The sequence below is a fragment of the Atractosteus spatula genome, chromosome 1, assembly GCF_055471065.1.
Source record: "Atractosteus spatula isolate fAtrSpa1 chromosome 1, fAtrSpa1.hap1, whole genome shotgun sequence".
NCBI classification, from domain to species: domain Eukaryota; kingdom Metazoa; phylum Chordata; class Actinopteri; order Semionotiformes; family Lepisosteidae; genus Atractosteus; species Atractosteus spatula.
Window position 1 is genome coordinate 34,971,305 of NC_142706.1, and position 15,679 is coordinate 34,986,983.

The 15,679-nt window shown below is 36.5% G+C and overlaps 1 protein-coding gene across 2 annotated transcripts; it reads right to left on the reverse strand.

The window, feature by feature from the left end:
* Nucleotides 1–272: 272 nt before the first annotated feature.
* Nucleotides 273–14,330, reverse strand: c1qtnf7 (C1q and TNF related 7). 2 transcript variants are annotated; one of them, XM_088912435.1, is made up of 3 exons: nucleotides 14,098–14,330; nucleotides 5,620–5,859; nucleotides 273–3,733 (listed from the first exon to the last, which is right to left on the reverse strand). In XM_088912435.1, the coding sequence occupies exons 2-3, from the start codon at nucleotides 5,849–5,851 to the stop codon at nucleotides 3,105–3,107; spliced, it is 861 nt and encodes a 286-aa protein (XP_088768561.1). In that variant the 5' UTR covers nucleotides 5,852–5,859; nucleotides 14,098–14,330; the 3' UTR covers nucleotides 273–3,104. The 2 variants fall into 2 exon arrangements, with proteins under 2 accessions (XP_088768561.1, XP_088768570.1); XM_088912444.1 differs by lacking the exon at nucleotides 14,098–14,330 and adding an exon at nucleotides 7,406–7,444.
* Nucleotides 14,331–15,679: the final 1,349 nt, after the last annotated feature.

The window sequence follows — 15,679 nt, forward strand, 5'->3', positions numbered from 1 at the left end:
AGATTACACTATTAACCATTGTACTTAAATATTGCATTATATATAATCAATAACAATATACATTTTTATATCACCATCTTTTAGAAAGCAATCAGTGACTTATTGTCACATCTGTGGAGTATCCAAATGTTTAAATTTTACATACCCACTCAGTAGAAGGGGGGACTTTAAATGTAAAACATTTGGGAGTATGTGAGAATTCTATTTTATCCTAAAAATATTTTAATAATATTTTATCCTTGAGGCAGTCACAATAGCAAAAAATCCAGGACAAGGAATTGAAGAATAATTACTTTATTAATTAAATAATAATGTCAACCTTCTCACAGCATCAAAGGAGAAGACAGGATAAAAGACCACACAGAAACAAAATTGAAGAAACAGAAGTGAGAGGAGAAGGAGTTATTGTACTTCCATGAGAGAGCATCACCCTTTATTGACTAAGATACAGAGCTTCCAGGTAATTTCAGTCCTCAAAACATTGACACTAGGATTTAAACAATTTGTGGAAGTCTCGATTTCTTATTTGTGATATCCACCAGGCTAAAAATAATTTCTCATTATGTTAGCAATGTATCATCTGGAACAGGCAAATAGGTTCCCTTTTTTAGCATCTGGTTTACAGAGAAAGTTAGTACTGAGTAGTATTTTTCATTTATTTATTCCTCAGCTGCAAAGTAGAGTTCTGTGTTCCCTTATCTGTAGAAGTAGGGTTCTAACGTTCGCAGCATTGTTAATATCTGTATAAAGTAGTCGTTGAAACATTGTGTATTATTGTAAATAAACATTTTTTTGTAATTTAATGTTTTGCAGTGTGGTTATTAGTTTGTAACAAAAAAAATGTGACTTAGTATTCTCTTACAATAGGAGGTTTATAATTGTTAAATTTTACTTGTATAATATGCTGGCGTTGGCATCTGCTAATCCTTATTTATAATGTATCACATCCTCTATTTCGTTGTCAGACTGGGATCCTTAATTGTTGATATATATTATGCATGTGTATATATTGGGCCCTTAGTCTTACCTGGATGATGAACTGTCACAATAACTTATGACTTGACTGATTTTAAGAGCCTAAACTAACTGGCATATACCAATACATTAAAATGGAGGGACACCAGCAATTCAAAACTCCAGGCCTGATATTATATTTTGTTTTAATCTGTTTAATGTGTGAGTGAGACTTTCAAAGTCACTTTTCCTCTTTGTCCATCTATTAAGATGTGTTAAACATATCAACAAAATGCTGCCATGGAAACCAGGGCTGCAAGCTGGAACACAAAGCTGGAGCAGACATGTCAGCATAACAAGGGCGTAAAATGGCACAGGGACTGACTGCTCATAAACATCAGCACCTCACTGCCGAGTGTGAGCTACAACATTGACTTTCACTCTGTTTCATGTGACAAGTATAATGAGGGAATATGGAGAAAACCTGAAACAACATTTGAAGGTTTAAAACTTTCAACCACTGTACCTTCTCTAATAGATTTTTACCTTACTTGAATAAAAACACCAAATCAATTTAAAAACATGAGGATTAATTTAATTTCAACCCTGAAAATGCCACATGCTGCTCAGCACTGAAAATACCACATGTTGCTCCAGTCTCATATGACTCTCAGTGCTATTCTCTGTCAACAAATACATACAATCACACTCAATGAATCCTGCATCTGCTACTGTTATTATTGATTTTGTTTCTGTAAAAGTATTTAATAAGAACATTATTGGATCTTTTTTATCTCTTACAATTTATAAAATCAATATGACTGAATAACAAAATGCATCAGTTATACATAAGATTAAGAGCACAAGACTCTCCACGTTAAGATGTTAGCTGTTAAAATCTACACCAGAATATAAACTCCAGCCATCATATATTAGGATTATATTATGATCTGAAAGTGAATTAATATATATTTCATTTTATGTTTTATTTATAATATTTTAACATTTTAAACTAAAATTTTGTCATTAATACAAAGATTATATTATATATACCAGAATACTTTTGTATCCTTGAAAGTCTCCTCTTCCAGCTCTAACTTCCCCTCTGGAAATTAGTCATTATTTTAAAAAAGTATCATGACAGATTCTTCACTTCCAAATGTTACTTTTATGAAGAAATAAGATGTAAGTACAATTTAAAAAATAACTCTACATAGTTTCAGTTATGAAACTCAAAACATGTGCTGTACAGCCTTCCATATCTATCCATTTGTCAAGAAAGAATGTTCTGTAAAACAATGTTTTACATTTACAAACAATCTCCTGGCAGACAATTTCCTGTACTATTATTTTCAACATCAGCACGTAGAAGCCAAGGATAAGGAAAAGTGATGTTTTTGTGTGTCAGAAAAACAATGAAAAAGAGAGCAACATATGTAATGAAAAGTATGGTAATCCATTGCTGGAGCAGTAGAAGTCAGGGATATTAGTACTGACAAACCCCTTTCAGATAATGTGAATATCTGAAATCACTTTTGAGCAGGAAAGGTTAAAGCACAAAAGAAAAACAGAAGTACTGTACTGTAAGTTCACCTCTGTGAGTGTTTTGGATGTGAAATGCTCATCTCTAAATATGGCATGCATGACATACACGTAAAGGTATGTTAGATGTAATACTCTGCAGGTTCAATCTTCTCGTTGTCTGACCACTTTCCAAATCAAGGAAAACAAAACCTTACATTGTCCTGTGGAGTGCTCCGCTCTCAACAATCATGAATGAACAATTGTATAAATTGTAATCCAAGTATTTGTGCCTGCAGAATGTTGTAAGAGGATGTTGGTTACCTTTTCCTAGTGCATTCTCTGCATTAAATTAATGTAAATTGAGTAATGTTTTATGGGTAAACAAGAGAGTCTTGAAAAATATTAATAACCACTTATAATTTAGGTATTTCTACTGATACTATGGTATATACAGTACATTATACACAACTGCATATGGTTTACATCAACATGTACTGTATAAGGAAAGATCACCAAGTCACTGGTAAACAATTTCGATACAATTCCAATGGGTTCAGCTGGTTCTATCCTTCTTATTGCTGTTTTAAATCTTTTGATGATAAATAGATGACAGAAGATCAGAAGTTTCAGGCATAATCCTCTGAAAGAGCATCCAGGTAATTTGTGTCTGCATAGAGTAAGAATCCAGAGAACAAGCTGTCAGCCCAGCTGGGATCTGAAAACAGCCCGTTCTGATCAGTGAAGAAAATCTCCAGCCAGACTTCATCCTCTGGGTTCAGATACATGACAGTAGATCCAGAAGCCACATCATGATTTCCTGTATTGGCATCAAAGGTCTTTATCCGATACTGACCGTTCTGCACCAGTCCTATTGCCAGGTGTTTGTTGGCCAACGTGATGTCATAGGAGAAGTAATAAATGCCTGGATAAGCGCATATAAACTTGCCCGTGTTTGGGTTGTAGTGCTCACCCTCATTGAAGAGAACTTTGTTAAATTTAATAGGGGTCAGCTCCACAGGGTAACTGGTAGTGATGCCAACAGAAAATGCAGACTTGGGCACCAGGCTGCCACACTTACATATGCCAGGTTTCCCGGGCATTCCCCGATTGCCCTTATCTCCCTTTTCCCCCGGCGGACCAGCTGGGCCTACAAAGCCTTTTTCCCCACCAGTCCCATTAGGACCTCTTTTCCCCACAGGCCCCCTGTCCCCTCTTCCTCCTATTTTTCCAGCCGGGCCTGCCTTTCCTCTGAGACCTGTAACAGAGTCATTGTTCAGATTGTCTGTGATATTAAGACACTTTGTACAGTTACAATACATCTCCTCCTTAAAAACTGTTCTACTTTATCAAATAATTGCACTTAAGGGGTACATATATCAAATCATTGTTTAAGAGAGTGAGACTGTCACTGTGTAATAAGAGGCTTATGTGTTGCTTTATAAGTACCATTATTTTGCTTTGAACGATTCTCAGTATATTTCAAGTCAAAATTAAAAGCTTTTTTACTTTTTCTCTTTACCCAGTACTACTTGAATACCAACAAACTGAAGTCATGAGTCATTACAATATGAATAGAAACATAAAAGTTTTTTTTCAAATTCTGAAGGGATTTATTGGATAAAGTATAACATGACAAAAGCTTAGATTATTTCTGGGAATAAACCTGAGATTTCTAGCCTTGCACTTATAATACTTTCATCATGTGACAGCAGAATTCAAAAGAGCATACGGTATATATTCTCAAAGTAGATGGTAGGAGTAGAAAAGTACTTCTTTGAGTTAGTGAGCAATTATGCATAAAGCATTTTTGTAGGATTAAACATTACTCAAGCAGACGATTGTAAAGAAGGAGAGTGATTGAACCTGTACACATCAATCTTGTTTTATAATATAAGAATGAGTAATCCAAAATAATACATTTATTCCATTTCTTCCTGAGATAAACTGACTTTTTGGAATGACAGCTGTACGACTGTACAGAAAGAGCACAGCAAAATGCATATTCTCGGATACATTTTTAGACTAACCTAGACCAGATTCTAAACAAAGTTCTGATATTATTTTTTAATGCTACAGTATTTAAATCTTAACACATACTGTATTCATCTGTCAGATATAAGAAGTTTTGATTGTAGAAAGGGATTAAGATATTTCATCAAAACAAGTTAAAGTGTTGCTTTTTTATGTTGTTACCAGGAATGTAGAGCATCTTTATGTTATTTATTCCTTTTAAGGCTGAGAATTTAGCTACACAAACAGATTTTACTAATGTCGTGAATGACAGAAGTGGGAGTAGAAGAGTATTTTGGCAGCTATGTTTAGTTAAGTATAAAATAGCCTGTGTTTTCCCAGTTTTTTTCTCTTATGTGTCTTCTTTCCCTTTTTCTTCCCTTGTCCTCCTTCCTTTTCCATGTCTTCCTACCTTTTTAGTACAAGCTACGCAATAGATGACAATCAGTACAAACTGAGTCACACACTGTTGGCCTAGACAACTGTCAATTACCACACAGCCAGAGGTGACACAATAGATGTGTGTAGGGGGGGTGGGCAGGCTGGGCCTGGACCTGAAACAGAAGGACAGGGAGGAAAGACAAAGGAGAAAGTACAAGGGGACCTGCTCTAAAAAGCTGTGTAAAGGGCTAATGGGCTAAAAGTTTAATTACAAGGATTGAGATAAATGTGTGCACACATTTGCAACTCGCTGGTGTAGCTGATGCTCATTAGCTGATCCTCGTATCTATAAGATATATGTAGCAAGAGGTAACACACAGGAAGATCACACAGGTGAGAACACTCACCTGCACACATTTGTCCCTAAATTTCTAATTAACCATTCCCCCGATTAACCCTTTATATGGCTCTCTAGACACCATAACCAAACACATTCCCCTTACAATGGCAGCCGCCCTGTTAAACCTTGTTAATTTATATATTTATTATTTCTTTAATCTGATAGAATATTATAATTCCTATAGTGTGATGACAACAACACAAAGAATAACCAATGGTGCCATTAGCCATTATCCTAAGAGATAAAAAAGGTATCTGAGAAACAGCACATCCTTTAATGCAGTATCACAATACAGCAAGAGCCAGAGTTTCAAAAGAAGTGACACGGCCACTGTTTTGTCATGCACCTACCTGGGTCTCCCTTTTCCCCTTTCTCTCCTTTCCGCCCATCTCTGCCATCTCGACCTGGCAGGCCAATCCGTCCATGGGGTCCAGCAGCTCCATTGGACCCTGGAAGTCCTGGGGGTCCAGGTAACCCAGGCACACTGCAGATATACCGAGGCGGGTTTCCCTTCCACTTGCTTTCCAGTGTCTGCCCACTGATGCAATAAAAGACACTGATAATACCGATCAATACTAGCATTCTGGAATCTAAAAAGATAGAAAAAGACAATGCATGGCCATTGGATTGCTTTCTGATGAAACCCAAAGACAAAACTGAAATGGGATCAAAACTTTCCATACATACATACATTCTTAGTGCAAAAATGAACTAAATCCATCCGACCATTTTCTAAAAGTTTCATCCATGAATCCATCAATACATGCTTGCAGGGGATCTGGAGCTGATCCCACCAAGCAATGGGCACAGGGCAGGATACGACCCGGACAGGACTCCAGTCCATCACACATACACACGTACATTCACACCATGGCGGTAATCCTGCCAGAAGCCAATTAGCCTACTAGTACCATGGGAGAAAATCAGAGTTCTTGGAGGAAACCCACAGAAACACAGGGAGAACATACAAACTCCACACAGACAGCACCCCAGATCTAGAACTGAAGTCAGGGCCACAGCACTGCAAGGCAGCAATGCTAATAACTCTGCCACCGTTTCAAGGATTAATGAAATGAAAATAAAACACCAAAATATACAGTATGGATCATTAACATCCCAAATGTACATCAGCTATTTACTGTATTTATATAGTCCCAGGTGTTATCTGCATCCTGATAACACAAACATTTATGGTATTTGCATTTTTTCCTTTTATTGTTCTGTAGCAGCGTTTTTTTTTCTGTTTTAAAAAATAGTACACTGTTATGCCTTTTTGGCTTCTATAAATTAATTATATAGTCTTTATATAGTTCTCATACTACTAAGATCAGTTATCCTTTGTATTTGTCTCATTTTAATTGCAAAATAACATAAAGATATTTTTGTCATTATTAATCAAATAATTATCAGTTAGAAGCAAATAATTGAATTTTTTATCAAAAACATGCTTGCTTATTTAATGCCAGCTTTTATTAGTTTACTTTTCCAAGGCATAACACATTTGTAGCTAAACAGAAAGGGCAATGAATAGTACATACAGAAGGAGTGCAACTCTGGTATGGAATCTAGGTATGGAAAAAACTGGAATGTATGTTTATTCACTGCTGCACTGAAATGAACAGTTTGGCTCAGAGAAACATATGCAGAAAAGTCAAAAAGGAACAAACACATCCCACACTCTAGTATCTTGGCCTTGCTAATCATATGCAATAGAAACTAACACAGGGTCTCATATACTAAAGAAATTTAATTTTATCATCACATGTGGACACTGTTGGGGAATACTGATTTTGGTTTGCCTCTGTATAACATTGTGAATCCCCTTATAAGAGCTGATAAAATGAGAATCGTGATGAATTTTCCCTGACATAGTCAATAGTGTTATAGTTTAATTACTCCAAATTCTAAAGAGCTTGCACTATGAATCATCATCATTCCTTTTTGCTGTCTAAACAAATAAAATGTTTCAGTAATTTTGCCGTCGGCCAGATATTTGAAGTTTCAGCTCAACTTAAAATAATAAACATAGCCCTCAAGGATCATACCATGTAAAATCTGGACTCCCTAAATGGTTTTCTTTTTATTATTTTCAAAAGCAAAAGAAATAATAGAAACAGATAGACTAAAATCACATACCGTGTGTTACTCTTGCCAAGAGTTGTTACATGCAGCCAGATGTTAGACTTTGCTAAGAAAACATTTCCTCAGCATTCTCAGTGGGTTATGACTTCTCTCTCCCAATGTACAATAGTAATATCCTGCTTCTTCTTTTCTAGGTGTGAATATTTTCACTGTCTTCAGTGTTAAAAAAAAAACAAGCAACAATGTTTCTTGATTTTTGATCGACAACCACATGTGCTCTGTATGAGACAACCCAAATCTTGTGTAAAAGCTTACAATGTGAATAAGTTGCACATGATTTCTGGCTTGTTAGCAAATGCATTCTTTAGTAATAACATAATAGTCTTGAAAACTGCATCAGTACAAATGCAACCAGCCTTATCATGAAATCAGAGAACTCATTTGGGATGGAGGTTATAAAATAGAGCAGAGTAGGTTACTTTGACCTCACCTTGCAACATTTTAACAACTGTAGTTTTAATGAATACATTACAAAATACAAAGTAAAGTATATTTCTTTACAGATGAGAACAGAATATGTATGAATTGTATTTTTTTTCATTCAAAATGAAACCCATTAAGGAAAGGAAACTCATTTATCATGGGAAAATATGAATGCTCTCTTGTTTTGTTTCTGCCAATATTCCCTGACCTTTGCACTTATAAGCATCCCATAACACGAAATGTAACTCATCCATGGGAAAGGGATGTATAAATGTGAATGTTATTCTATCTTTCCCTAAAAGCACTGGAAACATGGAAATTCTGTCAAAAATAATTATGAATCATACTTTAAACTTCTGGAAAGAATTACTACAGTTCAAAACTAGAAGTGGAAGCCATGGTCCATAGTTCATGCTAAGGTCTTGAACCAGGCTAAGTGATCTTTTGATTTTGTTATTTTAAATGTCAGTTTTCTTTTATGTACTGTGCATCAAAAATATGTAACATAATGAATCAATTTTTTGATAAAAGCATGGATTTTGGATACCAATTAAATGTTTTTGCCATCCTTTTGAGCAATCGATCATTCATTACAGTCACACTTGAGCAAATTATTCAGTGATTTGAGTGAATCATCAAAAGCAATGTTGAATGTACTGTACAACTTGGTGAATATCAAGAAAGAAAAACACAGACAGGGACCCATATGCCCTGCTTATCAAAAGAACAATGCTTTTGTGCCATCAGCATGTTAGACGCTGGTCTATGTCATCACACCACTGCTGTAAATGCTGTCTGGGCATTTACAATCTGTTATGTTTAACCTGGCAAGATGTTACAGCCAAGTTCTATCCACCGGTGAAATACCACTATTTGGGAGCCCTCAGGTCATGACACTGTGCCAGTATGAACGAAGATCCTAGTGGTCTGATTGGGAGTGTTTAGTCACAACAGAACTCCACTCGTAGTGATTGATGGCCTTGGACTTGACTTGCTGCCCTCCCTGTGAACTCCTGACATGACAACATTCCAGCTGGACAATGCACTTCCTCGTGCTGCTTGTGTAACAATGACTTTCTTGCAAGATGAGAGAGTGAGAGATATACTAAGGATCTCCAAACTTGATCCTCATTGAACATTCTGTTGGATGAGCTGGATTGTACAGCAAAGAGATATGAGACAGAAGAAAGACTAAATCCGAAGGCAGAATTTCAACGACAGAATCTACTGTATGGTGTGTGTGATGCAAATGTACACTTATACACTTTTCATGTTCACTATCAGTTCTTGTTAGTTCAAGATAAGAAATTATATACCGATGGAAAAAAGAAACACAAAACTTCCTCCTCCACACTCTGGCCCTCCTGTCTCTGTGGAACAGGCTAAAGAGTGTCTCATCGGTGAAGAGGACCTGATGCCACTGCTGATAGGTCCATCGCATCCTCTGTCTGGCCCAAGCCAGTCAGGTATGACGTCTAGGACATGTGACCAGAGGGTATCTGACAGGTCGGCGTGCTCTAAAGCTAGCAGTATAGAGCCTCACTGTCCTGTCACTGATGCGGGCATTGTGTCTGCCGGCAGTTTCAGCAGCAGTACGGGTGGCAGATCTGAAACGATCTCTCAGATGGACCAGTCTGATGTGTCGGTCCTGTTCTGGTGTGGTCACTTAAGGGCAAACGGATCTTGGACAGTCATCTGTCCTGTTGGTCTGCTGAAACCTTCTCTGCAGTCGGGACTCAGTGGAGCAGCTTACTCCATCGTGTCTAGCAACGCTGGCACATGACATGCCTGCCTGCGATATGCCAATTGCCGTCTCACTTGCTTCTGGGGACATTTGTGGCATTTTGGAATGCACAGAAAACTGACTAAGTGTGGCCTTTTTCCTGCCGTGACCTAATCTTTTGAATTAAGGCCTTTTTAAAGGTGACCTAATCAGGCATTGTTCCACCTGGATCTTGTTGGGTTAAAGTGCATCTAACAAGCTTTTGTGTGATTGGCAAGTTGCAATGCCTCACTACGCAAGTTGTCTTGCTGGTCAGAGGGCTTAAAACAAATCAACAACTTTTTGTGAAAGTACATAAGCTATAACTATAGTACTCTCATTCCAGAAAATGTTGCATTTCTTTTTTCCATCACTATACAGTACATACTGTACATATAAGAAGATGTCACATTAAAATAATTATTATGGGAACTAATATGGGTATTTTCTATAAAAAAGCACTACAAGTCTTCCTTTGTTTTGAAAATAAAGAAAACCCTCTATACTATGTTAAATATAGTGATAAATATACACTACTACATACACAAATTTTTTGGAAATTTTTAAAACACATGAAGGCTCTATCCGAATCAAATGTCAAGTTCTACCTGTGAGCAGAGTGTTACTGTACTGTATATATTACTCCATAATCAAATGAACACTGTAAATAAAAATGCTTCATTGCTAATTCATTATTGTTTTTGTTTTACTGAGGGCTTCAAGAAAAGATGTTTCCCAAATTTCAGATGTATCTGTAGATGGATGTTAGATGTCAGTATGCTAAGCTGTTAAATGTACAACTGAAGATCAGTTCATATGACACACACCTCATTTATAAGATTATATGTGGTTGCTACATTTTGGTGTTTTCTTTTATATACTGCACTGTTAGAATGTCTAGGACAGTCTGGGAGAGGTACTCAGCCAATCCACTGTCTGAGTGGAGACAGTTGTCACTCCTTACAATCCTGATACCTGACAGCTGCACTCCTCTCTATTTAAATGTGTTCTCCCTTTCTAGCTGGTATGTGGTAGCCTGGAAAACATGCAGGGTCCAAGCCAGGAAATGAAAGAGAGACAGAGACTGACTGACCAGTTTACAGTTAGAGACGAATGAGTATGGCAAGGGATGTGTGCGGGGGTCGGGGGGGAGACTTGTCATTGCTTGGGCTTTAAGATACCTGACGATGAGAGAGAAGGTAAGAAGAGAAAAATGACAAAGGGGCCAAGGAGTGAATTGGAAGGGAGGACAGACAGTGAGATGAGACAGAGGATGGGCATGGCTATGGTGGAGCTCTGTGGATTGTGGCATCATCATAATGAAACAAGGGAGAAGGAGGACAGCATGGTGACTCCAGTGAGCAAGTAATTTCCAGGCTTGTGCATGCATTGGGGTGGCTGTCTTGGAAAAAGAAGAGACACTGGGCCCAGGACTGAAGATGGAAGAGTTACAAGAAAACTGCTGTGACTTTAAAGGCAGATGGAGGGCACCATGAAAATAATGATTGCAGGGAGAATTGTGTTTTTTCTTGGTTTTCAAGCCAGTTTGGAGTTCACTGGCTTGCTGAGTCAGTAGGACCACTGCTGTTTGATTTCTATCAAGCATAAGGCAGAAGAAACAACAGAGCAAGGTATTTATCTGGTGAGAGTAAATGCAGAACAGTATCATGCACAATGAAAGTTGCAAACAAGAATGCTACACAAGTGGTACTGTATATGTGAGAACGGAAAACAGGACAAGATTAGGTTTTTAACACCTCTGGAATGTTCCTTTTGAACTCCATATGAATTGTGCCAAAACAGCAACTCTAAATTAAAATAATAAAATTAAACTAATGAATTTGTATTGAGAAAGCAATATTTACAAGAAATTACACCCATGAAAATAAAATAAAAGAATGGTTCAACAAACTATTGATCCTATTTTTGTTTTGGAAGGGAGAGACTAAATTTTGTCCAGCAGGAGATGAAATAATTTTTGGGTACTGAAGTAGAGTGTGACAAAAAGACATTCTTAGCGAAGAACTAAAGTATCACATTTTACAGTTTTTTTTAATAAGGCAATGCAGGAGCTGAAAAAAACCCTAATGTAATTTCCAAGTCTCTAAGACAGAAAGGAGTGGTGACTCAAGTTTAATGAGGAATACGTATTTAGGTTTTACGCCCTGATGTCTGGCTGAGTTTCTCTGGTGACATAACAGTACAGAAGAAATCCTGGGCACTAAATCTAAATAAAGTCAGAGAACTACCCTGTCTCCAGTGATCTCATAACAGCAAATTAAAAACATATTTCAACCAAATTGTTTCACACGTGTTAAAAAAGAATGAATTATACACAACCATGACTCCAAGCCTGCATAATTTGAGAGATGATTTTTTATGTATACCTTTTTGGATAATAAATAATTAAAGGTCTTTAAGAGATATGCTAGGATTTACTTTGGCCATGCAGGAACTATTTTTTATTTAGTGTTTCTAACATCTGACAGGGCAGTTTCCTGAAACATATTTCAGAAGATTCCATAGCAACAGAGCTTGTGAGAAATAAACAACAATCTTTAGGAAGACAATACTCACAGACATGGATCACATGTTATTTGTCTAATTGAAAATATATGTATGTCATGAAATAAAAATAATATGTACTGTATTTCTGGCTCTTCAAGTTAACAACTTTTATGCTTTTGAGAAACCCGGAACAAAGAGAATTCTTTACAACTGTTGCACATTTGTGAAATTAGTTCATGTCCTTTAGTGTGACATTATTCACTTCACAATAGACTATACAAAATATAGTTGATACATCCGATTTTTATCTAGAACAGGGACTCTCAGAGAATTCAGTACAGTACAGCCTGCTGCTTACCTATTTTTTACCTTTGTCTTTTTATTTTTTTATTCTGTCATATTTTGTATACTATGATAGGACAAAGCTATGAATATGGACCCAGACACAGTAACATCAAATTCTTCTGCAGCTATACTGTCTGTAACGTTTGGACATCTCAATGTTTTTTTTTTTTTTGACTGCTCATTATTAGGACATTTATATAAATTTGAAAATCAAATGCCATCTTCTTGTAAAGCTGTGGTGGGACAGTAACTTTTAACAGTGCAATTTCAAAATGAGAAAAAAAAAATAAAAGCAAACTTGCTAATTAAAAAGAGAAGATTTCAGAAAGTAAAATTTCTTTTGTTCAGTTTTGTATTGATAAAAAAAACAATCAATTATTTTTTCCTTACTAAATTGTTCATATTAAATGTATTTGACTAATATCTTTCACTATTCCTTTTTCTTCTTCAAACTGTTTGATTACTGGAGTAATCATCCAATCTTCATGTTGCCATTGTAAGCCTAGACTATGTCATTAGCTGACTGTGATTGGGATTCCTGTGGTGACGCACAATTGGAGAAGCTCTGCAGATGTTGGGCAGACCCCTGTGAAATTGCAGTGTTGGCAATAAAATATAGCAATCCTCCACTTAATCTGGTAAAACTCTATGGGATTCTCAGTGTGTGAAGCAGACCAATAAATAATCTAACAGATGCACATTTTTAGGACATTTTTGACATTCAATAGCCAGATAGATTTATGCAGTTTTCCTCTATCCATCTGGTAGGTAAAGCAGAAATAGCCTTTCCTGACAGTATTGCAAATACTAAACCAGGGATAGTTAACTTGTGTGTCATTTCATTGTATGTTTTTGCTGCTTGTTGCAGTGATCGTCAGCACCTGGGTTAGTTAAGGACAAGCACAGTAATTAATTTATTGTAAGGTTCAAAGGCCTGCAAAAAGATGGGACTGAAGTTTTAAGATTGGCTTCTCCTGGCATAAACCCTCTCCTCTTCAGACGACACAAAACAGCTCCATGTGAAAAAACTCAGAGAGCTTGATATGATGTGTTTGCCCATCCAGTCCTTACACCAGAAATTAGACTTACAGTACACCAAAACCTCAAAATAGTTTGAACATACAAATAATTCAATTTACGTATATGCTATTGGCAGCCTGTTTTGTTTTAAATCCAATCTTTAGAGGTTGAAGGCACTGATATCGTAATTTGGCTCGTTTAATAAGTTTGCATGAGATTTTTCTTTTTTTTGCACATATTATAACACCATAACATGCATTTTATTTACATACAAACCAAATTTATCTCAGGCCCTGATTATCCTTTGAATATCAGCCTAAAAGGAAAGACCACCAAACAGAAATAAAGAGAACAACACAGTCTGGAAATAATTAAAAATTTTAGGTAATTTAACATAGAATAGGTTACAATTGCTGTAGTTGGATTACTTCATTTTAAAATTAAATTTATGAAACTTTTTTTTCTCTTTTGGAAAGTAAACATGGCTTGTTTAAAGAAAGACTTATTGGAACTTTTAAAGAATTACAGAAGTAAGTCAAATAGTAGCATTAAATATGGTTAATCTAAAATATATATCTGAAATAAAGTTATTAAAAGTCTAGGTCATAAGACGAAACAAAATCCTTACCTTAATATATTTAAGAGAACAAATAAACAGCATTGTTGAAATCAGTGAAGTCTGCATCTGTTGCCAGATGTGCTTGTGAAAAACTTTACGTCTCCTCTCCTTTTTGTAAAGAGGCGTTGAGATTCCCAGCTGAAACCATGTTTCCTCTCAGTTGTGGGGACCATCTGTATTCATATGTTGTAGAGGAGCTGGAATTCTGCTCTTCTGTTCTTCTTCATCTTGTGTTGTAATATAAATTTCCCAGTGCAACAATTTCAAACTCCCACTCTCCTCCGCCCCCTAAGCCAAACTTCTTAACACAAAACAACTGTGCACTGGGTCAGCAGGTTTTTTCCAAGGAGACCGTTTTTGCCGTTTGTAGCAGACTTCACTGGTGCGGCACGATTTCTAGAAGAAATGTTTACAAATCACTCAACCTCCTTCTGCACCAACATTACCACACCAAATATATCTTTCATTCCCAAACATGAAGAATACTTATATGTACGTAAAATGAAAATGTACATTAGAAATGATATATAGATGATAAGTTTGCATGTGTTTCAAATGATGTCCATGTTTCAAAACAGGCAACTTTATTTTAATTTAAAAGCTGATGTGAACAAAGCATGCTATACTACTAATGTTTTTTTTTTCATTCTGTGCTTCAGCCAGTTAGGTTTTAGGTGCTCTGGAGAGAAAAAACCTCTAATGGGTATCGAGCCCTGATTCCTGGCACATTGTTCCCTAGCTGAAGAGTGGAAAAGCTCACTGGAGGCTAACTACCCAACTCAGATACTACTATAAAACTTGAGGGAAAGACTGTCAGCCAGGGATATAAGCCAGATCACTGTAAGGATTTTTTTTGCTACATTATCAACATACTCAAAACACTTGGGAAGGTTTAAATATGTGTCTATGTGTAATGAACATCCTTGGAAGGGACACACACAGTTACAGTATTTTACATAAAGAATAAGAACAGTTACAAATGTGAGGAGGCCATGCTGCCATCTAACCCATCTGAGGGTTAGCAGTTAAATGATCCAAACAGGGTATTGGCTTCACGAAGATGGCTAGCTACTGTAGCTTGTTCCATACTCCCACAACTCTTTGGATAAAGGAAAGACACTTATTCTGCATTGTAAATGCATTTCCACTTGTGTCCTCCGCTTTGTGTTTCAATATAAAGAAATCAACAGGGTTGACTTTGTCAATGCCCCTTACATGTCTGAGCACTCTCAGTCATTTTCCCCTGTTCAAGACTAAAAAAGTTCAGTTCCTTCAGTCATCTTCAGTGTAGGACATTCCTTTGAGCCCAGGAAAACATCTGGCTTCTCTTCTCTGGACTGATTCCAGAGCAGCAATATCTTTTTGTCATATAGTGACCAAAATTCTACACACTGTTCTTAATGAGGCCTTATTAGTGTATTGTACTATTATTATATTATTTTCACATAAGATCCTTTGATTTAAAATCTAAGCTTATATCCTATGCATGTATCCTAACATTTTGTGTGCCTATGTATTTGCTTACCCACATCTAAAATGTAGAAGATGTAAATGATGTGACAGTCCTCCCAATTCGTTATCATTGACTAGC

Coding starts and splice junctions, on each gene's coding strand:
- c1qtnf7 (XM_088912435.1), bottom strand. CDS start 5,851: ATGCTAGTATTGATCGGTATTATCAGTGTCTTTTATTGCATCAGTGGG. Junction 3,734..5,619: donor AGGGGAAAAGGGAGACCCAG/GTAGGTGCATGA, acceptor ACTCTGTTACAG/GTCTCAGAGGAAAGGCAGGC.